Here is a 24,791-nt window from a genome sequence, read left to right on the forward strand (position 1 = left end):
TATTCATTCATGCCTCTGCACTGTCTGTGTCCGTCTCCTCCCTGGCGCACCAGCGTATTCATTCATGCCTCTGCACTGTCTGTGTCTGTCTCCTCCCTGGCGCACCAGTGTATTCATTCATGCCTCTGCAGTGTCTGTGTCTGTCTCCTCCCTGGCGCACCAGCGTATGCATTCATGCCTCTGCACTGTCTGTGTCTGTCTCCTCCCTGGCGCACCAGCGTATTCATTCATGCCTCGGCACTGTCTGTGTCTGTCTCCTCCCTGGCGCACCAGCGTATTCATTCATGCCTCTGCACTGTCTGTGTCTGTCTCCTCCCTGGCGCACCAGCGTATTCATTCATGCCTCTGCACTGTCTGTGTCTGTCTCCTCCCTGGCGCACCAGCGTATTCATTCATACCTCTGCACTGTCTTTGTCTGTCTCCTCCCTGGCGCACCAGGGTATTCATTCATGCTTCGGCACTGTCTGTGTCTGTCTCCTCCCTGAGCACCAGCGTATTCATTCATGCCTCGGCACTGTCTGTGTCTGTCTCCTCCCTGGCGCACCAGCGTATTCATTCATACCTCTGCACTGTCTGTCTCTGTCTCCTCCCTGAGCACCAGCGTATTCATTCATACCTCTGCACTGTCTGTCTCTGTCTCCTCCCTGAGCACCAGCGTATTCATTCATGCCTCGGCACTGTCTGTCTCTGTCTCCTCCCTGGCGCACCAGCGTATTCATTCATGCCTCGGCACTGTCTGTGTCTGTCTCCTCCCTGAGCACCAGCGTATTCATTCATGCCTCGGCACTGTCTGTGTCTGTCTCCTCCCTGAGCACCAGCGTATTCATTCATGCCTCGGCACTGTCTGTGTCTGTCTCCTCCCTGGCGCACCAGCGTATTCATTCATGCCTCGGCACTGTCTGTGTCTGTCTCCTCCCTGAGCACCAGCGTATTCATTCATGCCTCGGCACTGTCTGTGTCTGTCTCCTCCCTGAGCACCAGCGTATTCATTCATGCCTCGGCACTGTCTGTGTCTGTCTCCTCCCTGGCGCACCAGCGTATTCATTCATGCCTCGGGACTGTCTGTGTCTGTCTCCTCCCTGGCGCACCAGCGTATTCATTCATGCCTCTGCACTGTCTGTGTCTGTCTCCTCCCTGAGCACCAGCGTATTCATTCATACCTCTGCACTGTCTGTGTCTGTCTCCTCCCTGAGCACCAGCGTATTCATTCATGCCTCGGCACTGTCTGTGTCTGTCTCCTCCCTGAGCACCAGCGTATTCATTCATGCCTCGGCACTGTCTGTGTCTGTCTCCTCCCTGGCGCACCAGCGTATTCATTCATGCCTCTGCACTGTCTGTGTCTGTCTCCTCCCTGAGCACCAGCGTATTCATTCATACCTCTGCACTGTCTGTGTCTGTCTCCTCCCTGAGCACCAGCGTATTCATTCATGCCTCTGCACTGTCTGTGTCTGTCTCCTCCCTGAGCACCAGCGTATTCATTCATGCCTCGGCACTGTCTGTGTCTGTCTCCTCCCTGGCGCACCAGCGTATTCATTCATGCCTCGGCACTGTCTGTGTCTGTCTCCTCCCTGGCGCACCAGCGTATTCATTCATGCCTCGGCACTGTCTGTGTCTGTCTCCTCCCTGAGCACCAGCGTATTCATTCATACCTCTGCACTGTCTGTGTCTGTCTCCTCCCTGAGCACCAGCGTATTCATTCATACCTCGGCACTGTCTGTGTCTGTCTCCTCCCTGAGCACCAGCGTTTTCATTCATACCTCTGCACTGTCTGTGTCTGTCTCCTCCCTGGCGCACCAGCGTATTCATTCATGCCTCTGCACTGTCTGTGTCTGTCTCCTCCCTGGCGCACCAGCGTATTCATTCATGCCTCTGCACTGTCTGTGTCTGTCTCCTCCCTGAGCACCAGCGTATTCATTCATGCCTCTGCACTGTCTGTGTCTGTCTCCTCCCTGAGCACCAGCGTATTCATTCATGCCTCTGCACTGTCTGTGTCTGTCTCCTCCCTGGCGCACCAGCGTATTCATTCATGCCTCTGCACTGTCTGTGTCTGTCTCCTCCCTGAGCACCAGCGTATTCATTCATGCCTCTGCACTGTCTGTGTCTGTCTCCTCCCTGAGCACCAGCGTATTCATTCATGCCTCGGCATTGTCTGTGTCTGTCTCCTCCCTGGCGCACCAGCGTATTCATTCATGCCTCGGCACTGTCTGTGTCTGTCTCCTCCCTGGCGCACCAGCGTATTCATTCATGCCTCGGCACTGTCTGTGTCTGTCTCCTCCCTGGCGCACCAGCGTATTCATTCATGCCTCGGCACTGTCTGTGTCTGTCTCCTCCCTGGCGCACCAGCGTATTCATTCATGCCTCGGCACTGTCTGTGTCTGTCTCCTCCCTGGCGCACCAGCGTATTCATTCATGCCTCGGCACTGTCTGTGTCTGTCTCCTCCCTGAGCACCAGCGTATTCATTCATACCTCGGCACTGTCTGTGTCTGTCTCCTCCCTGAGCACCAGCGTATTCATTCATGCCTCTGCACTGTCTGTGTCTGTCTCCTCCCTGAGCACCAGCGTATTCATTCATGCCTCGGCACTGTCTGTGTCTGTCTCCTCCCTGAGCACCAGCGTATTCATTCATACCTCGGCACTGTCTGTGTCTGTCTCCTCCCTGAGCACCAGCGTATTCATTCATACCTCTGCACTGTCTGTGTCTGTCTCCTCCCTGGCGCACCAGCGTATTCATTCATGCCTCTGCACTGTCTGTGTCTGTCTCCTCCCTGAGCACCAGCGTATTCATTCATGCCTCTGCACTGTCTGTGTCTGTCTCCTCCCTGAGCACCAGCGTATTCATTCATGCCTCGGCACTGTCTGTGTCTGTCTCCTCCCTGAGCACCAGCGTATTCATTCATGCCTCGGCACTGTCTGTGTCCGTCTCCTCCCTGGCGCACCAGCGTATTCATTCATGCCTCTGCACTGTCTGTGTCCGTCTCCTCCCTGGCGCACCAGCGTATTCATTCATGCCTCTGCACTGTCTGTGTCTGTCTCCTCCCTGGCGCACCAGCGTATTCATTCATGCCTCTGCACTGTCTGTGTCTGTCTCCTCCCTGGCGCACCAGCGTATGCATTCATACCTCTGCACTGTCTGTGTCTGTCTCCTCCCTGGCGCACCAGCGTATTCATTCATGCCTCGGCACTGTCTGTGTCTGTCTCCTCCCTGGCGCACCAGCGTATTCATTCATGCCTCTGCACTGTCTGTGTCTGTCTCCTCCCTGGCGCACCAGCGTATTCATTCATGCCTCTGCACTGTCTGTGTCTGTCTCCTCCCTGGCGCACCAGCGTATTCATTCATACCTCTGCACTGTCTTTGTCTGTCTCCTCCCTGGCGCACCAGGGTATTCATTCATGCTTCGGCACTGTCTGTGTCTGTCTCCTCCCTGAGCACCAGCATATTCATTCATGCCTCGGCACTGTCTGTGTCTGTCTCCTCCCTGGCGCACCAGCGTATTCATTCATACCTCTGCACTGTCTGTCTCTGTCTCCTCCCTGAGCACCAGCGTATTCATTCATACCTCTGCACTGTCTGTCTCTGTCTCCTCCCTGAGCACCAGCGTATTCATTCATGCCTCGGCACTGTCTGTCTCTGTCTCCTCCCTGGCGCACCAGCGTATTCATTCATGCCTCGGCACTGTCTGTGTCTGTCTCCTCCCTGAGCACCAGCGTATTCATTCATGCCTCGGCACTGTCTGTGTCTGTCTCCTCCCTGAGCACCAGCGTATTCATTCATGCCTCGGCACTGTCTGTGTCTGTCTCCTCCCTGGCGCACCAGCGTATTCATTCATGCCTCGGCACTGTCTGTGTCTGTCTCCTCCCTGAGCACCAGCGTATTCATTCATGCCTCGGCACTGTCTGTGTCTGTCTCCTCCCTGAGCACCAGCGTATTCATTCATGCCTCGGCACTGTCTGTGTCTGTCTCCTCCCTGGCGCACCACCGTATTCATTCATGCCTCGGGACTGTCTGTGTCTGTCTCCTCCCTGGCGCACCAGCGTATTCATTCATGCCTCTGCACTGTCTGTGTCTGTCTCCTCCCTGAGCACCAGCGTATTCATTCATACCTCTGCACTGTCTGTGTCTGTCTCCTCCCTGAGCACCAGCGTATTCATTCATGCCTCGGCACTGTCTGTGTCTGTCTCCTCCCTGAGCACCAGCGTATTCATTCATGCCTCGGCACTGTCTGTGTCTGTCTCCTCCCTGGCGCACCAGCGTATTCATTCATGCCTCTGCACTGTCTGTGTCTGTCTCCTCCCTGAGCACCAGCGTATTCATTCATACCTCTGCACTGTCTGTGTCTGTCTCCTCCCTGAGCACCAGCGTATTCATTCATGCCTCTGCACTGTCTGTGTCTGTCTCCTCCCTGAGCACCAGCGTATTCATTCATGCCTCGGCACTGTCTGTGTCTGTCTCCTCCCTGGCGCACCAGCGTATTCATTCATGCCTCGGCACTGTCTGTGTCTGTCTCCTCCCTGGCGCACCAGCGTATTCATTCATGCCTCGGCACTGTCTGTGTCTGTCTCCTCCCTGGCGCACCAGCGTATTCATTCATGCCTCGGCACTGTCTGTGTCTGTCTCCTCCCTGGCGCACCAGCGTATTCATTCATGCCTCGGCACTGTCTGTGTCTGTCTCCTCCCTGAGCACCAGCGTATTCATTCATACCTCTGCACTGTCTGTGTCTGTCTCCTCCCTGAGCACCAGCGTATTCATTCATACCTCGGCACTGTCTGTGTCTGTCTCCTCCCTGAGCACCAGCGTTTTCATTCATACCTCTGCACTGTCTGTGTCTGTCTCCTCCCTGGCGCACCAGCGTATTCATTCATGCCTCTGCACTGTCTGTGTCTGTCTCCTCCCTGGCGCACCAGCGTATTCATTCATGCCTCTGCACTGTCTGTGTCTGTCTCCTCCCTGAGCACCAGCGTATTCATTCATGCCTCTGCACTGTCTGTGTCTGTCTCCTCCCTGAGCACCAGCGTATTCATTCATGCCTCTGCACTGTCTGTGTCTGTCTCCTCCCTGGCGCACCAGCGTATTCATTCATGCCTCTGCACTGTCTGTGTCTGTCTCCTCCCTGAGCACCAGCGTATTCATTCATGCCTCTGCACTGTCTGTGTCTGTCTCCTCCCTGAGCACCAGCGTATTCATTCATGCCTCTGCACTGTCTGTGTCTGTCTCCTCCCTGAGCACCAGCGTATTCATTCATGCCTCTGCACTGTCTGTGTCTGTCTCCTCCCTGAGCACCAGCGTATTCATTCATGCCTCGGCATTGTCTGTGTCTGTCTCCTCCCTGGCGCACCAGCGTATTCATTCATGCCTCGGCACTGTCTGTGTCTGTCTCCTCCCTGGCGCACCAGCGTATTCATTCATGCCTCGGCACTGTCTGTGTCTGTCTCCTCCCTGGCGCACCAGCGTATTCATTCATGCCTCGGCACTGTCTGTGTCTGTCTCCTCCCTGAGCACCAGCGTATTCATTCATACCTCTGCACTGTCTGTGTCTGTCTCCTCCCTGGCGCACCAGCGTATTCATTCATGCCTCTGCACTGTCTGTGTCTGTCTCCTCCCTGAGCACCAGTGTATTCATTCATACCTCTGCACTGTCTGTGTCTGTCTCCTCCCTGAGCACCAGCGTATTCATTCATGCCTCGGCACTGTCTGTGTCTGTCTCCTCCCTGAGCACCAGCGTATTCATTCATGCCTCGGCACTGTCTGTGTCTGTCTCCTCCCTGGCGCACCAGCGTATTCATTCATGCCTCTGCACTGTCTGTGTCTGTCTCCTCCCTGAGCACCAGCGTATTCATTCATACCTCTGCACTGTCTGTGTCTGTCTCCTCCCTGAGCACCAGCGTATTCATTCATGCCTCTGCACTGTCTGTGTCTGTCTCCTCCCTGAGCACCAGCGTATTCATTCATGCCTCGGCACTGTCTGTGTCTGTCTCCTCCCTGGCGCACCAGCGTATTCATTCATGCCTCGGCACTGTCTGTGTCTGTCTCCTCCCTGGCGCACCAGCGTATTCATTCATGCCTCGGCACTGTCTGTGTCTGTCTCCTCCCTGGCGCACCAGCGTATTCATTCATGCCTCGGCACTGTCTGTGTCTGTCTCCTCCCTGGCGCACCAGCGTATTCATTCATGCCTCGGCACTGTCTGTGTCTGTCTCCTCCCTGAGCACCAGCGTATCCATTCATACCTCTGCACTGTCTGTGTCTGTCTCCTCCCTGAGCACCAGCGTATTCATTCATGCCTCTGCACTGTCTGTGTCTGTCTCCTCCCTGAGCACCAGCGTATTCATTCATGCCTCTGCACTGTCTGTGTCTGTCTCCTCCCTGAGCACCAGCGTATTCATTCATGCCTCTGCACTGTCTGTGTCTGTCTCCTCCCTGGCGCACCAGCGTATTCATTCATGCCTCTGCACTGTCTGTGTCTGTCTCCTCCCTGAGCACCAGCGTATTCATTCATGCCTCTGCACTGTCTGTGTCTGTCTCCTCCCTGAGCACCAGCGTATTCATTCATACCTCTGCACTGTCTGTCTCTGTCTCCTCCCTGAGCACCAGCGTATTCATTCATGCCTCTGCACTGTCTGTCTCTGTCTCCTCCCTGAGCACCAGCGTATTCATTCATGCCTCTGCACTGTCTGTCTCTGTCTCCTCCCTGGCGCACCAGAGTATTCATTCATGCCTCGGCACTGTCTGTGTCTGTCTCCTCCCTGAGCACCAGCGTATTCATTCATGCCTCGGCACTGTCTGTGTCTGTCTCCTCCCTGAGCACCAGCGTATTCATTCATGCCTCTGCACTGTCTGTGTCTGTCTCCTCCCTGGCGCACCAGCGTATTCATTCATGCCTCGGCACTGTCTGTGTCTGTCTCCTCCCTGAGCACCAGCGTATTCATTCATGCCTCGGCACTGTCTGTGTCTGTCTCCTCCCTGAGCACCAGCGTATTCATTCATGCCTCGGCACTGTCTGTGTCTGTCTCCTCCCTGGCGCACCAGCGTATTCATTCATGCCTCGGCACTGTCTGTGTCTGTCTCCTCCCTGGCGCACCAGCGTATTCATTCATGCCTCTGCACTGTCTGTGTCTGTCTCCTCCCTGAGCACCAGCGTATTCATTCATACCTCTGCACTGTCTGTGTCTGTCTCCTCCCTGAGCACCAGCGTATTCATTCATGCCTCGGCACTGTCTGTGTCTGTCTCCTCCCTGGCGCACCAGCGTATTCATTCATGCCTCGGCACTGTCTGTGTCTGTCTCCTCCCTGGCGCACCAGCGTATTCATTCATGCCTCTGCACTGTCTGTGTCTGTCTCCTCCCTGAGCACCAGCGTATTCATTCATACCTCTGCACTGTCTGTGTCTGTCTCCTCCCTGAGCACCAGCGTATTCATTCATGCCTCGGCACTGTCTGTGTCTGTCTCCTCCCTGAGCACCAGCGTATTCATTCATGCCTCGGCACTGTCTGTGTCTGTCTCCTCCCTGGCGCACCAGCGTATTCATTCATGCCTCGGCACTGTCTGTGTCTGTCTCCTCCCTGGCGCACCAGCGTATTCATTCATGCCTCGGCACTGTCTGTGTCTGTCTCCTCCCTGGCGCACCAGCGTATTCATTCATGCCTCGGCACTGTCTGTGTCTGTCTCCTCCCTGGCGCACCAGCGTATTCATTCATGCCTCGGCACTGTCTGTGTCTGTCTCCTCCCTGGCGCACCAGCGTATTCATTCATGCCTCTGCACTGTCTGTGTCTGTCTCCTCCCTGAGCACCAGCGTATTCATTCATACCTCTGCACTGTCTGTGTCTGTCTCCTCCCTGAGCACCAGCATATTCATTCATGCCTCGGCACTGTCTGTGTCTGTCTCCTCCCTGGCGCACCAGCGTATTCATTCATGCCTCGGCACTGTCTGTGTCTGTCTCCTCCCTGGCGCACCAGCGTATTCATTCATGCCTCTGCACTGTCTGTGTCTGTCTCCTCCCTGAGCACCAGCGTATTCATTCATACCTCTGCACTGTCTGTGTCTGTCTCCTCCCTGAGCACCAGCGTATTCATTCATGCCTCGGCACTGTCTGTGTCTGTCTCCTCCCTGAGCACCAGCGTATTCATTCATGCCTCGGCACTGTCTGTGTCTGTCTCCTCCCTGGCGCACCAGCGTATTCATTCATGCCTCGGCACTGTCTGTGTCTGTCTCCTCCCTGGCGCACCAGCGTATTCATTCATGCCTCGGCACTGTCTGTGTCTGTCTCCTCCCTGAGCACCAGCGTATTCATTCATACCTCTGCACTGTCTGTGTCTGTCTCCTCCCTGAGCACCAGCGTATTCATTCATACCTCGGCACTGTCTGTGTCTGTCTCCTCCCTGAGCACCAGCGTATTCATTCATACCTCTGCACTGTCTGTGTCTGTCTCCTCCCTGAGCACCAGCGTATTCATTCATACCTCTGCACTGTCTGTGTCTGTCTCCTCCCTGAGCACCAGCGTATTCATTCATGCCTCTGCACTGTCTGTGTCTGTCTCCTCCCTGAGCACCAGCGTATTCATTCATGCCTCTGCACTGTCTGTGTCTGTCTCCTCCCTGAGCACCAGCGTATTCATTCATGCCTCTGCACTGTCTGTGTCTGTCTCCTCCCTGAGCACCAGCGTATTCATTCATGCCTCGGCACTGTCTGTGTCTGTCTCCTCCCTGAGCACCAGCGTATTCATTCATGCCTCGGCACTGTCTGTGTCTGTCTCCTCCCTGAGCACCAGCGTATTCATTCATGCCTCTGCACTGTCTGTGTCTGTCTCCTCCCTGAGCACCAGCGTATTCATTCATGCCTCTGCACTGTCTGTGTCTGTCTCCTCCCTGAGCACCAGCGTATTCATTCATGCCTCTGCACTGTCTGTGTCTGTCTCCTCCCTGGCGCACCAGCGTATTCATTCATACCTCTGCACTGTCTGTGTCTGTCTCCTCCCTGGCGCACCAGCGTATTCATTCATGCCTCTGCACTGTCTGTGTCTGTCTCCTCCCTGAGCACCAGCGTATTCATTCATGCCTCTGCACTGTCTGTGTCTGTCTCCTCCCTGAGCACCAGCGTATTCATTCATACCTCTGCACTGTCTGTGTCTGTCTCCTCCCTGGCGCACCAGCGTATTCATTCATGCCTCTGCACTGTCTGTGTCTGTCTCCTCCCTGAGCACCAGCGTATTCATTCATGCCTCTGCACTGTCTGTGTCTGTCTCCTCCCTGAGCACCAGCGTATTCATTCATACCTCTGCACTGTCTGTGTCTGTCTCCTCCCTGAGCACCAGCGTATTCATTCATACCTCTGCACTGTCTGTGTCTGTCTCCTCCCTGAGCACCAGCGTATTCATTCATACCTCTGCACTGTCTGTGTCTGTCTCCTCCCTGAGCACCAGCGTATTCATTCATGCCTCTGCACTGTCTGTGTCTGTCTCCTCCCTGAGCACCAGCGTATTCATTCATGCCTCGGCACTGTCTGTGTCTGTCTCCTCCCTGAGCACCAGCGTATTCATTCATGCCTCTGCACTGTCTGTGTCTGTCTCCTCCCTGGCGCACCAGCGTATTCATTCATACCTCTGCACTGTCTGTGTCTGTCTCCTCCCTGAGCACCAGCGTATTCATTCATGCCTCGGCACTGTCTGTGTCTGTCTCCTCCCTGAGCACCAGCGTATTCATTCATGCCTCTGCACTGTCTGTGTCTGTCTCCTCCCTGAGCACCAGCGTATTCATTCATGCCTCTGCACTGTCTGTGTCTGTCTCCTCCCTGAGCACCAGCGTATTCATTCATGCCTCTGCACTGTCTGTGTCTGTCTCCTCCCTGGCGCACCAGCGTATTCATTCATACCTCTGCACTGTCTGTCTCTGTCTCCTCCCTGGCGCACCAGCGTATTCATTCATACCTCTGCACTGTCTGTGTCTGTCTCCTCCCTGAGCACCAGCGTATTCATTCATGCCTCGGCACTGTCTGTGTCTGTCTCCTCCCTGAGCACCAGCGTATTCATTCATACCTCTGCACTGTCTGTGTCTGTCTCCTCCCTGAGCACCAGCGTATTCATTCATGCCTCTGCACTGTCTGTGTCTGTCTCCTCCCTGAGCACCAGCGTATTCATTCATGCCTCTGCACTGTCTGTGTCTGTCTCCTCCCTGAGCACCAGCGTATTCATTCATGCCTCGGCACTGTCTGTGTCTGTCTCCTCCCTGGCGCACCAGCGTATTCATTCATACCTCTGCACTGTCTGTGTCTGTCTCCTCCCTGAGCACCAGCGTATTCATTCATACCTCTGCACTGTCTGTGTCTGTCTCCTCCCTGAGCACCAGCGTATTCATTCATGCCTCTGCACTGTCTGTGTCTGTCTCCTCCTTGGTCTCGCGTCACACACCAAGCCAAATGACACGCAGTGAAGCAGCTAAGCAAGTCATTTAATAAATTACTTTCAGAAGCAGTGATACGAATCAGGAGTGTAAAATACACCGATGGAAATAAGCGGCAGAAAATAGGATGTTAAAATTATCCCTTTAAATTACCTCTGCTAAATGATATATATAAAAAAACTTTAATCCTGAATTTAAAAGCAGCAAGAGATGGTGCCTCCCTTCCAAATCGAGGCAGATCATTCCACACCTGTGGGGCTCTGAAGCTGAACACTCTGCCACCTGCCTGCTTTCTCTGTGTCCTTGGAATACTTGTTATGGTTAAGAAAATACATGGGAGTTACTGTTTACATTTCCATGTGAGACGAGTTGTCAGACTGAGGTGTAAATGAAGACAATAACACCTTTTTCTTGAAACATCTGATTTGCACGTTTTCAATGCTCCGCTCCATTTCTGATGACAGAATGAAATCTTAATTGGCACGGAACGACCACCTTGGAGTAGAAACACACGAGTGAAAGGCTTGCTGTTGTTGTCACTTCTGCCTCTGTGTTCTGGGAGGGGAAATGTCTTCACACAAGGCGTGGTTGATATGATGTCATCGGGCACGCACTGCAGTTCAGGGGCTATGTGTGCGCATACAGGGTCAAAGCCAGCCGAGGACTGTGCTCAAGTGTAAACTGGGGCTGAAATGATAAGAATCTTTTAATCTGATCAAACTTATGCCAGTTCAGGTCCGAATCATAAGTGTAAACACACCAAAAGAGAACAGATCATAATACAAATTTTATTTTCTGTTTTCAGGACTGCTTTATCCTGGTGAAAGCCAAGGAACAAAAATGGAGTCTGTTTACATTAAACAGGAGGTGGTTCTGGAATTGGTACCTGTGTGCATTAAACAAGAAATGCCTGAACTGGAGCCTGTCCACATTAAAGAAGAGACTGAACTGGAGCCTGTCCACATTAAAGAAGAGACTGAACTGGAGCCTGTCCACATTAAAGAAGAGACTGAACTGGAGCCTGTCCACATTAAAGTGGAAGAGACTGAACTGGAGCCTGTCCACATTAAAGAAGAGACTGAACTGGAGTCTGTCCACATTAAAGAGGAAGAGACTGAACTGGAGCCTGTCCACATTAAAGAAGAGACCGAACTGGAGCCTGTCCACATTAAAGAAGAGACTGAACTGGAGCCTGTCCACATTAAAGAAGAGGAGACTGAACTGGAGCCTGTCCACATTAAAGAAGAGACCGAACTGGAGCCTGTCCACATTAAAGAAGAGACTGAACTGGAGCCTGTCCACATTAAAGAAGAGGAGACTGAACTGGAGCCTGTCCACATTAAAGAAGAGACTGAACTGGAGCCTGTCCACATGAAAGAAGAGACTGAACTGGAGCCTGTCCACATGAAAGAAGAGACTGAACTGGAGCCTGTCCACATTAAAGAAGAGACTGAACTGGAGCCTGTCCACATTAAAGAAGAGACTGAACTGGAGCCTGTCCACATTAAAGAAGAGACTGAACTGGAGCCTGTCCACATTAAAGAAGAGACTGAACTGGAGCCTGTCCACATTAAAGAAGAGACTGAACTGGAGCCTATCTACATTGAAGAGGAGTCTATTCACTTGTTGTTTAAGGGTTCAGAAAATATATACCGGCCAAAGATATCACATCAATGTACTGGATATGAAAAGAGCTTCAGTCAGTCAGGAAACCTAAAAATACACCAGCGAATTCACACTGGAGAGAAGCCGTATCACTGTAGTGAATGTGGGGTGAGCTTCACGGTGTCAGGAAGCCTAAAAATACATCAGCGAATTCACACTGGAGAGAAGCCATATCACTGTACTAAATGTGGGGTGAGCTTCAGTCAGATTGGAAGCCTAAAAGCACACCAGCGAATTCACACTGGAGAAAAGCCTCGTCACTGTTCTGAATGTGGAAAGAGCTTCAGTCAATTAGGACACCTAAAATCACATCAGCGAATTCACACAGGAGAGAAGCCATATCACTGTAATGAATGTGGGCAGAGCTTCAATCAGTTAGGAGTCCTAAAGAGACACCAGCGAATTCACACTGGAGAGAAGCCATATTACTGTTCTGAATGTGGGAAGAGCTTCCGTCAGTCAGGAGACCTAAAAGCACATCAGCGAATTCACACTGGAGAGAAGCTGTATCACTGTACTGAATGTGGGGAACGCTTCAGTAGGTTAAAAGACCTTAAAAAACACCAGCAAATTCACACTGGAGAGAAGCCGTATCACAGTACTGAATGTGGGGAGAGCTTCAATCAGTTAGGTGACCTAAAAAGACACCAGCGAATTCACACTGGAGAGAAGCTGTATCACTGTACTGAATGTGGGGAACGCTTCAGTAGGTTAAGAGACCTTAAAAAACACCAGCAAATTCACACTGGAGAGAAGCCGTATCACAGTACTGAATGTGGGGAGAGCTTCAATCAGTTAGGTGACCTAAAAAGACACCAGCGAATTCACACTGGAGAGAAGCTGTATCACTGTACTGAATGTGGGGAACGCTTCAGTAGGTTAAGAGACCTTAAAAAACACCAGCAAATTCACACTGGAGAGAAGCCGTATCACAGTACTGAATGTGGGGAGAGCTTCAATCAGTTAGGTGACCTAAAAAGACACCAGCGAATTCACACTGGAGAGAAACCATATCACTGTACTAAATATGGGGTGAGCTTCAGTCAGATTGGAAGCCTAAAAGCACACCAGCGAATTCACACTGGAGAAAAGCCTCATCACTGCACTGAATGTGGAAAGAGCTTCAGTCAATTAGGACACCTAAAATCACACCAGCGAATTCACACAGGAGAGAAGCCATATCACTGTAATGAATGTGGGCAGAGCTTCAATCAGTTAGGAGTCCTAAAGAGACACCAGCGAATTCACACTGGAGAGAAGCCATATTACTGTTCTGAATGTGGGAAGAGCTTCCGTCAGTCAGGAGACCTAAAAGCACATCAGCGAATTCACACTGGAGAGAAGCTGTATCACTGTACTGAATGTGGGGAACGCTTCAGTAGGTTAAGAGACCTTAAAAAACACCAGCAAATTCACACTGGAGAGAAGCCGTATCACAGTACTGAATGTGGTAAGAGCTTCAGTCAGTTAGGAAGCCTACATATACACAAGCGAAATCACACTGGAGCCAGCCTCCCTCCCTCTCAGTCCCTCACCTCTCCACCCTGCTTGTTTGAGTGTGTGGAGAGCTGACTGATTCCTTGTCTCTCTCTCACCCTGCAGTAAATGAAAGGGGTCCCCAGGAGTGAGAGCCAGCCTGAATCCAGAGACACTGAGAAGGGGAGCGTGTCAAACTGAAGGAGACAGACCCATTCTTTCAGAATGAACTGGACAGCCCTGGGATTCAGCTCCACTCCTGCCCCTGAATTGGAAATGAATCTCACTCATCATGCTGTGAGGATTTAGGACAGTTACAGGGTCATTCTACTTAAGGGACACAGTGGAAATATGCCAAGCTTTTTCTTTGAACAATTATATGTGTGATATAAACCCAACACATTACACTCAGCTGCCAATAACATTTATGATATTTTTAAAATGTAATTTGAGCTATAAATGGCATTACTGTTCCAATGTCAGTGATTACAGTATACAATACATAAGTGAATTGTTTAAAAGCACCCAAAACTAAGAATATCTTCATGGGTGTGGCAGCAATGTGTGCTTCATCTAACTAGTATGGCCTCTAAGCTCTTGCACCAGTGCAGACACAAGCTGGAGCAACCTTGTGTTTTTTGTTTTTATTTTAGGTGGTGCAAACTTTGCACTGGAGCAAAAGCTGTTTTGGTTTTGCATGAATTTGAATGAATGAATCTGCTTTGCTGAGTGTTTAAATACTGAGAAACTCCAAGCTTACTGTCTACTGGAGCCCTGCTTCAGTGCAATGAGATTGAAATACAATGTGTAGATTGTATATCCAATTATTGTGACAGACCACAATATTAGACCTGTATAAATATAATACTGTAAAACATGAAAGGTGAGCAAGCAAACAATTTTCACTAATGTTACATTTGTTACAAATCTGCAGAACCTACATGCAGCAACATTACCATCATTACTACATTCATAGTTTATACAGTTTATGAATAATTGATCGAAACAATCTGCAGAATGAAGTTGCCTCAGACTGTTTGACAGTAACAGAGCTGGTGCTTTTGTGGAATCACCATTAGCTGTTTTATTCTTTTTGGCTTGTTTGTTTGTATTTTGTATCAGTATGCTATCATTAGAGTGATAACACCTGATACATCCTGAGGCAAGCTTAGCTATTTAGAAAGGGTTTCATTAAAATTGAATTTCCTGTACATTTTCCAGTATCTCTGTATATAAAGGGCACATGTTTCCATTACCTCTGTATGTAAAAGGTTTCTCATTTTTAAACTGTCAATGATTCCTGAGAGAGATCTGCAGTGGAACTGAACAAACCCAAGGGAGACATTGAAAAATACAAGCTTGTCAAAGGGGGAGATGCTGCTGCAGGTTTGATCATACTGGCTTCATGAAATGAGAAAAGGAATTCCCTCTGTGTCCTGGAATTCCTTTGCTAGTGTATCATGATGTAAGCCCTGGAGTGTGGGCTCAGTCTTCATGAAATGAGAAATGGAATTCCTTTGCTAGTGTATCATGATGTAAGCCCTGGAGTGTGGGCTCAGTCTTCATGAAATGAGAAATGGAATTCCTTTGCTAGTGTTTCATGATGTAAGCCCTGGAGTGTGGGCTCAGTCTTCATGAAATGAGAAATGGAATTCCTTTGCTAGTGTATCATGATGTAAGCCCTGGAGTGTGGGCTCAGTCTTCATGAAATGAGAAATGGAATTCCTTTGCTAGTGTCTCATGATGTAAGCCCTGGAGTGTGGGCTCAGTCTTCTCTGCTGCCTGCTTGTTCTCAGTGTGTGAGTTCAGCTGCATTTCCAGTGTCCTGAGCTGGGCTTTGAACCCACTGGAGACGCAGCTGAGAACAAGCCAGACCCACGACTTGTTTTAGATCAAATAAGATAAGAAACCTTATACACAGAACTCTGTTTTATTGATGTTTTTTCTATGAATGTATTACTTCGAATCTCTTTGCATTGTGTTGCAATTTAGACATTGTCACATTTCATATTAAAAATCACAGCTAAGTCTGTTAGAAATAGACTACAGATATGACCAGAGGTTTTGCCTCACTCTATAGAATGAACTAATTTTGCTTCATAAAGTTGAATGAAACCTGCTGAATAATGTTACGTTAACATATTGAATCAAACACCGCTTTGTAGTTTTCCATTTACTTAATGAAAAACTGACAAATTGAAAAACGTGACATTTTGGAATCTAACATGAAATGCAGTACTAGTATTTTTGGCTTCTACTAGAGTTTTGTTATACAGTTTTGTAGTTTCTTTGATTTACATGATGTTAAATAAAATATCTAAACTATGTCCATATGTTTTGTTTTAATGCATTTGAGTTGAGAATCCTAAACTTTTACGTTTTAACTACGGCTATGAACAAAAGTTTTGCATCACCCGATAAGATGAAATAATTTTGCTTCATAGTTGAATGAAAGCTGCTGAATAATGTTACATTAACATATTAAATTACACACTGCTTTGTGTCTGTATGCTTAAAAAAGCTGAGAAATTGAAATCTAACATGGAATACTGTACAATGATGGCTTCCAGGAGACTTGCGATCTCATTGTGTAGTTTAATTGATACTTCATGATAAATAAAGTATCTAAATTATGTTTTCTTTTAATTGTCTCAATCCTAAAATTCTAGGTGATGCTAAACTTTTGTCCGACCTGTACATATAAATCAGCACTGCCATTAAAGTAGAATGTTTAAATCTTTATATATTGTGTATCGATTGCATTCTATCAGACAGTGTGAAGTGAAGATGATGCTATTAAAAGAGAACACCTTTACACATTTCACTATTCAGAAGCCACTAATAAACTTTGCATTGATTTTACACTGAACTGTTGTGAAGTGCTTTTTCTTTACTGCTTTACTGCTGGGCTCCACTATTTCTGCTGCCTGTCTAGGAGAAGAGAAGTCTATTAATCCAAACAGCATGCAGATTTATTTAGATTGGATCAGGAGCAATGGATCCTCAAACAGGTTTGCACTGTACAGGTATGTCATGCATGCGGAAATGGCAAAAATGAACAAACAAAATGCAGTATTATTTTAAAACATTAAGGTCACAGAAATAACACTACAGGGTGCTTCATGTGGACAGCCTTTGGAAACACATTTAGAAGCACACTGCTGCAGTTTGATTACTAGAACATGTAATTTTAATGGAATGAGGGTGAAATGATGCAAACAGTAACATGAAACAATAATAATCCTGGTTTGTTACCTTTAGATTGTAGTTGCATTGGAACTCAAGGGCTGAAGCTGAAATGTATAGAAGAGGTTCAGACTGATACAAATGAACAAGGAAATGTCACTTACACTAACAAGGACCTTATTGGAAATGGAAACAATAATTACACACAGAAAGCTACTAGCGGTGTTATTAATGTACAAGAATAAACTGGGACTGCATTAGGTTAAAAAATAATAGGATCATTTCTAACATTTACACTTTTAACTGTGTTCCAAATATAAAATCCATCAAAGACTAGCAACTCTGCACACACTTCCTGTGCTGTAAACCTGGACTTCATGGAGACGGGCAGAACGGTGCTCTTGCTATTCCTTATACAATGCTGCCATCGTGTGGTCATTTACTAGAATTGTTTGTTTCATTCTCTCTCACCCACTCTCTCTCTATCTGAACGCAGTTCAGTTTTCCTTTGAAATGACTCGTATTCACCTTAACCCCTGTACATAAAATAGACATTTCAGATACATTCTTAAAATACAGCAAAAACAATATTTACAGGATAGCCAGGAGAGTACTGTGTGTATAAATAATAACGTTTTCTGTAATTGCTCTTATTTGAAATCATTCTCATGTATTTATCATGCTTACTGCCTGTTCTTACTGGACTCATATCAGCAAATAGTTACTATCAGGTTTAGCTGCTCTTAGTCGAATTCACTCTTATAATTTACTGTGTGCTTTATTATTTTGCTCTTACTTGAATTGATCTTATTGTACTTTCATATCTGCTCTTATCTGTATTATGATATTCTGTAATGTGATGTTTTATAATGTGATACTTTGTACTGTGATCATTTGTAACAATTGTAAGTCACCCTGGATGGCTGCTAAGAAATAAATACTAGTAACAGTAGTAATGTCATTGTGAATTTCACTACCTGTAGTACCTCTTGTAAACAGCAGAGGGCAGCAGCGACCGCTTGTCACGGAGCTGTGTTCAGATCAAATAACATGTTAGTTTAATACAGTGGTGGCCGGTACGTGGATCGCAAAGATTCTCGGTGGATGTCGGGTCGAATCATAGCATATAATCATACAACAGTGTTTGCTTCGGATGATGGGCAGAGTCTTCTGTGTCGTCCAGTAGAGCAGATGAAATCTCAACAGTTTCTGCGTGTGAGACGAACAAAATGCTTGTGCGAAAATACATTTTAATTTAGGCGCACGGAGGCGACTAGAAATTTCTAAAGGTAGACTATAAAAAATAAACGTGATTTATTTTTTCAGCTGGAAAGTAAAACCAAAAAAACCCCTCACATTCGGATCTAAACTCAATCGTAATGCACTCTGGGAATGTAGTTTATTGGTGTCCACTGCCCACTGTTAATCGCACAGTAAAAACTACAAATCCCATACCCGCCAGTTTCACTGATTTATCAGTGCGATGGCTACTCGTTTCCAGGCAGTTTGTCAAATCAAGATGAGGAAAATAACAAATTCAGATATGTCGGCGTCTTTACAGGAAATGAGCAATGCAGGTGTTTCAGAAATTGAAAGCGAACAGGGAACTTCGAGTTAGTTGCAGCGTGTTCACAGTCGAGTAAAATACAATATTAAATCTCGCTTATAATTGCTGGTCATAGTTTTTAGTTGGTCAAAGCAAGTAGTTTTTAATACAGTGCTGAATGCCCCTTTTTCTAATCTCCATTTGTGACCCCTGGTCCTTGTTTCTTTTTTCAGGTTGAAAAAGTCCCCTGGGTCGACATTGTCAATACCTTTTAGGATTTTGAATGTTTGAATCAGATCACCGCGTAGTCTTCTTTGTTCAAGACTGAACAGATTCAATTCTTTGAGCCTGTCTGCATACGACATGCCTTTTAAACCCGGGATAATTCTGGTCGCTCTTCTTTGCACTCTTTCTAGAGCAGCAATATCCTTTTTGTAACGAGGTGACCAGAACTGAACACAATATTCTAGGTGAGGTCTTACTAATGCATTGTAAAGTTTTAACATTACTTCCCTTGATTTAAATTCAACACTTCTCACAATATATCCGAGCATCTCGTTGGCCTTTTTTATAGCTTCTCCACATTTCCTCGTGTTGAAGCTGTGATTAAAGGTATTGAAAGCGGTCTCTCTCTGGGGTTCCCCTGTATCAGTGGTGTGGGGTTTCCTCGTGTTGAAGCTGTGATTAAAGGTATTGAAAGCGGTCTCTCTCTGGGGTTCCCCTGTATCAGTGGTGTGGGGTTTCCTCGGGTTGAAGCTGTGATTAAAGGTATTGAAAGCGGTCTCTCTCTGGGGTTCCCCTGTATCAGTGGTGTGGGGTTTCCTCGTGTTGAAGCTGTGATTAAAGGTATTGAAAGCGGTCTCTCTCTGGGGTTCCCCTGTATCAGTGGTGTGGGGTTTCCTCTGGTTGAAGCTGTGATTAAAGGTATTGAAAGCGGTCTCTCTCTGGGGTTCCCCTGTATCAGTGGTGTGGGGTTTCCTCATGTTGAAGCTGTGATTAAAGGTATTGAAAGCGGTCTCTCTCTGGTGTTCCCCTGTATCAGTGGTGTGGGGTTTCCTCTGGTTGAAGCTGTGATTAAAGGTATTGAAAGCGGTCTCTCTCTGGGGTTCCCCTGTATCAGTGGTGTGGGGTTTCCTCTGGTTGAAGCTGTGATTAAAGGTATTGAAAGCGGTCTCTCTCTGGGGTTCCCCTGTATCAGTGGTGTGGGGTTTCCTCATGTTGAAGCTGTGATTAAAGGTATTGAAAGCGGTCTCTCTCTGGGGTTCCCCTGTATCAGTGGTGTGGGGTTTCCTCGGGTTGAAGCTGTTTTTACAGGTATTGAAAGCGGTCTCTCTCTGGGGTTCCCCTGTATCAGTGGTGTGTGGTTTCCTCGGGTTGAAGCTGTGATTAAAGGTATTGAAAGCGGTCTCTGTCTGGGGTTCCCCTGTATCAGTGGTGTGGGGTTTCCTCGTGTTGAAGCTGTGATTAAAGGTATTGAAAGCGGTCTCTCTCTGGGGTTCCCCTGTATCAGTGGTGTGGGGTTTCCTCATGTTGAAGCTGTGATTAAAGGTATTGAAAGCGGTCTCTCTCTGGGGTTCCCCTGTATCAGTGGTGTGGGGTTTCCTCGGGTTGAAGCTGTTTTTACAGGTATTGAAAGCGGTCTCTCTCTGGGGTTCCCCTGTATCAGTGGTGTGTGGTTTCCTCGGGTTGAAGCTGTGATTAAAGGTATTGAAAGCGGTCTCTCTCTGGGGTTCCCCTGTATCAGTGGTGTGGGGTTTCCTCGGGTTGAAGCTGTGATTAAAGGTATTGAAAGGGGTCTCTCTCTCTGGGGTTCCCCTGTATCAGTGGTGTGAGGTTTCCTCGGGTTGAAGCTGTGATTAAAGGTATTGAAAGCGGTCTCTCTCTGGGGTTCCCCTGTATCAGTGGTGTGGGGTTTCCTCGTGTTGAAGCTGTGATTAAATTTATTGAAAGCGGTCTCTGTCTGGGGTTCCCCTGTATCAGTGGTGTGGGGTTTCCTCATGTTGAAGCTGTGATTAAAGGTATTGAAAGCGGTCTCTCTCTGGGGTTCCCCTGTATCAGTGGTGTGGGGTTTCCTCGGGTTGAAGCTGTGATTAAAGTTATTGAAAGCGGTCTCTGTCTGGGGTTCCCCTGTATCAGTGGTGTGGGGTTTCCTCGGGTTGAAGCTGTGATTAAAGGTATTGAAAGCGGTCTCTCTCTCTGGGGTTCCCCTGTATCAGTGGTGTGGGGTTTCCTCGGGTTGAAGCTGTGATTAAAGGTATTGAAAGGGGTCCCTACCCTGGAGTCCCACTCGTTGAGGGTCTTGACGTTGATGAAGGACACTTCCCCGTTGGCTCCGGTCATCACACCATCGTGTTCACAGCGAACGATCAGATCGATATCCTCCCCCAGCTTCCAACACCGGAACCTGAAACACAGAGACACACACAGGGGTCAACAAGGCTGAACACACACACACACACACACAGGGGTCAACAAGGCTGAACACACACACACACACACACACACACACACACACACACAGGGGTCAACAAGGCTGAACACACACACACACACACACAGGGGTCAACAAGGCTGAACACACACACACACAGGGGTCAACAAGGCTGAACACACACACACACACAGGGGTCAACAAGGCTGAACACACACACACACACACACACACACACAGGGGTCAACAAGGCTGAACACACACACACACACAGGTACTGACACACACTTATGTGTTGCTAATTGGTAGATATGCATATTTCAACATTACAATAGCCAATCAAATCGCGTGAAAGCTCAAAGCGGGCGGAGCTCATTTGCATACAAACTCCAGATTTAGCAGCAATTTAAATATTTAACTAAATGTTAAATCTAGCTAAGAGATTTAAGATGTATTTAAATATTTAGCTAACTGTTAAATCTTGTAAGTAGATTTCTAAATGATATCTGAATGCACACATTTATAAAAAGCTGTATTTATTTTCTCCTCATTTCTGGCAGCCCATACTAACGGCGCTCGGAACTTTGGCATTTTTAAATCCTAACGGTCTCTGCTCAGCGGAGTGGAATGTTCAGGAGCCGGTTGCCTAGCAGCGTCTCCGCCTCCTTCTCTGCCCCGCCCCCTCTCTCCCTCTCTCGTTGCTCCAGCTAGGAGTTCACATTCAGCTTCCTTAGATTATATAGCGCCATTCTTTACTAACTTTTACAAATGAGCTTATTGGAGGCTTCGTGTTTTTAAGATGGTTCAGGTGCAGTCCGGGCAGACTGACTGGAGCATCATTACAGTATACCGCACTGCGCTCTGCAGTCATATATCTTGTATCATTGTTTGCCACATTGTAAATACGTAAAAGCAAAAATAAAATAAAATTGAAAAAAAACAAACACACACACTGACACACAATGAGACACACACACACACACTGAGACACACACTGAGACACACACACACTGAGACACACACACACACACACTGAGACACACACACTGAGACACACACACACACTGAGACACACACACACACTGAGACATTCACACACACACTCTGAGACACACACACACACTCTGAGACACACACACACACTCTGAGACACACACACACATACACACACACACACACACTGAGACACACAGACAGAGATACAGGAAACGGGAGATTTTCAAACAGGAAATAGAACATTTCTAGTATCGAGCAGCACCTTCAGGTTTTCAATGAAAGCTGGTCAGGCTTGGATGTAAGCTTAAAAAATGAACGCATTTCAACAACTGTGCAGCGGCGCAGCGGGCTAAGGTCGTGTGCGCTTCAAGAACGTCATGATGCAAGTTCAAACCACGGTATTTTTTGTTTTTCACTGCGATATGTGCTGTTTTAAAACATAAATACATTGTTTCATATAAATGGTGTGGATATCAAACTGCTTGCATTCCCTGGTTTGTTTTGACGTTGACCAACATGTGGAATCACAGGATTGGTAGATGTTTAGTTATTTAGCTTTTCTGTTTGAAAAGTCGCTACACACCCTTAAAAAGAAGACAGAAGAAGGAGGAGAATAACAATTTGACCTTAGTTTGACGACTTATATCTCATTGTGTATAAGAGGTATTTACGTTTTTTTATCACATTTGATGTAAGAGTGTTTCAGTCTTTTGGTACAGATGGTAATTCTAAGTGATTTAGTTTTGCCGCTGCAACATGGTGAAAACAGCTAAACTCTTGGAGCTGTATAGAGACTCTCGGTCGTTTCAAACACGTTTTTCTAACTCCTCTCAATCCCACGACAAAAACATTGTCAATGTAAATAAACAAGTTAGAAAAACGCAACAGCCGTTTAAAGGGGTGATATCAAACACAAAAGAACAAGTTAGGAGAAGCAATCAGGCCAATCTTGTCAAGCATCAAGCAAATAGGCACACTTGGAAAGGTGCTGGGGCCCAAGATTCACACAATACTTGCTTCTAACTTGGCGCCTTTTTTTGATCGCTTCGCTCCACTTTATCGCTCCTCTTGAAATGCTCTTTGTATGACTTGAAGTGACTGAGACACACACACTGAGACACACACACACACACTGAGACACACACACACACACCGAGACACACACACACTGAGACACACACAGAAACTGAGACAAACACACACACTGAGACAGACACACTGAGACAAATACACACACTGAGACATATATATATATATATATATACACACACACACACACACACACACACAGAGGTACAAACACACACACAAACAGGTAGTGACACACACACGCACAGACAGGTACTGGCACACAGACACACACTCACACTGAGACACACACAGGTACTGACACACACACACAGATACTGAAATATACACACACAGGTACTGACCCGCACACGCGCACACACACACACACACACACACACACACTTATGCTATGCACTTATGTTATGCTAATTGGTAAACATGCAAATTTCAACATTACAAGAGCCAATCAAACCGAGTGAAAGTTCAAAGCGGGAGGAGCTCATTTGCATACAAACTCCAGATTTAGCGGCCAGTTAAATATTTAGCTAACTGTTAAATCTTGTAACTAGATTTCTAAATGATATCTGAATGCACACATTTATAAAAAGCTGTATTTATTTTCTCCTCATTTCTGGCAGCCCATACTAACGGCGCTCGGAACTTTGGCATTTTTAAATCCTAACGGTCTCTGCTCAGCGGAGTGGAATGTTCAGGAGCCGGTTGCCTAGCAGCGTCTCCGCCTCCTTCTCTGCCCCGCCCCCTCTCTCCCTCTCTCGTTGCTCCAGCTAGGAGTTCACATTCAGCTTCCTTAGATTATATAGCGCCATTCTTTACTAACTTTTACAAATGAGCTTATTGGAGGCTTCGTGTTTTTAAGATGGTTCAGGTGCAGTCCGGGCAGACTGACTGCAGCATCATTACAGTATACCGCACTGCGCTCGGCTTTGTGTGGAGGCTGATACACAAAATAATGAACGACTGGTAAAGAAATCGCATGGATTGCTTTTTAATGGTAAATATGTATCTGGTATTCTAAGTATTACCTACAATTAATAACTCAGCTATATTCATATTCAGAATGTGATACAGTATTAAGTTCCTGGTTAACCTGTGATCTTTGAAATTGACGAGGAAATCAGTTTATGGGAAAGTAATCAAGCACTTTGTTTTTAAGGAAGTCTCTCGGAAGTGGTGTTTTGGGATTGCAATTAACCAGTCGGTCTGGAGTAGAGACGGTCCGAATCTGTGGAGGAGTGAATTCCTGGGAATTCGCACTCCTCCAGGGAGCCGCCATCTTCCTCAGCGACATCGTCATCGGAATTATCACAAACGGACCGCTAAAGTGACCTGGAATACATGAACTCAGCTGCTCGGTTCTAGTTTTGTGAAATCGACAGACGTTGGGTCTCCTTTTAAGAAGTAGGAGTTCATAAAGGCTGGAGTTGAGGGTTTGAAAACGTGACCCAATGAGAAGTCTTGTTTTTGTTTGACAGCGTATAAAGATTTTACTGACAAAAAGGCCTGATATGTTACATTGGAAGTGCTTCGCCTGTAAAGAGTTTGATAGTATGTTTACTTGATTTCCATTTTATCATTCAAATACTAAACAGGTAAGATGCTCCCTCTGCAGATTACAGATTCTCTTCAGATTTCCGCGGTTCTGTGCAGTTTGGGACGGCCTCTAGGCTTGAGGTTTGCAGACATGTGATAGACAGTCTCTGGGTTCGGGCAGCGATGCACATTTTAATTTGAGCTGCTGTGCTGTTATAGATTCATCTGATGGAGACACAGGGATATCTTCAGACGGCACGGTTCAGGTGTTTTGAGACTTGTGAAAAGGATGGAAGTTTTACAAATATTACTTTTTTTTTTTTTTTTTAATCAATAACTAGAGTAAATTATCAAAATCTATTGTTCTGTATCTGACTGGTTGTATGTTAACCTTACAGAGGATTCTATGAAGAGAAATGTAATAAATGAATTTTCAAATTTGACAGGCCCTCGATGTGCGTCTCTTGTTTTGTGTTTT

The 24,791-nt window shown here is 47.4% G+C and overlaps 1 protein-coding gene across 3 annotated transcripts in view; it reads left to right on the forward strand.

The window, feature by feature from the left end:
* Positions 1-16,401, forward strand: part of LOC117407816 (zinc finger protein 271-like) — a 67,788-nt gene extending 51,387 nt beyond the window's left edge. For 2 of the 3 annotated variants that reach the window (XM_059015549.1, XM_059015548.1), the window contains exon 3: positions 11,197-16,401. In XM_059015549.1, the coding sequence (XP_058871532.1) occupies positions 11,232-13,628 (2,397 nt within the window). In that variant the 5' untranslated portion in view covers positions 11,197-11,231 and the 3' untranslated portion in view covers positions 13,629-16,401. The remainder of the gene's footprint in view (positions 1-11,196) is intronic. The other variant, XM_059015550.1, reaches the window with a different exon arrangement.
* The last annotated feature ends 8,390 nt before the right edge of the window (positions 16,402-24,791 follow it).

The sequence above is a fragment of the Acipenser ruthenus genome, chromosome 50, assembly GCF_902713425.1.
Source record: "Acipenser ruthenus chromosome 50, fAciRut3.2 maternal haplotype, whole genome shotgun sequence".
In the NCBI taxonomy this organism is placed as follows: domain Eukaryota; kingdom Metazoa; phylum Chordata; class Actinopteri; order Acipenseriformes; family Acipenseridae; genus Acipenser; species Acipenser ruthenus.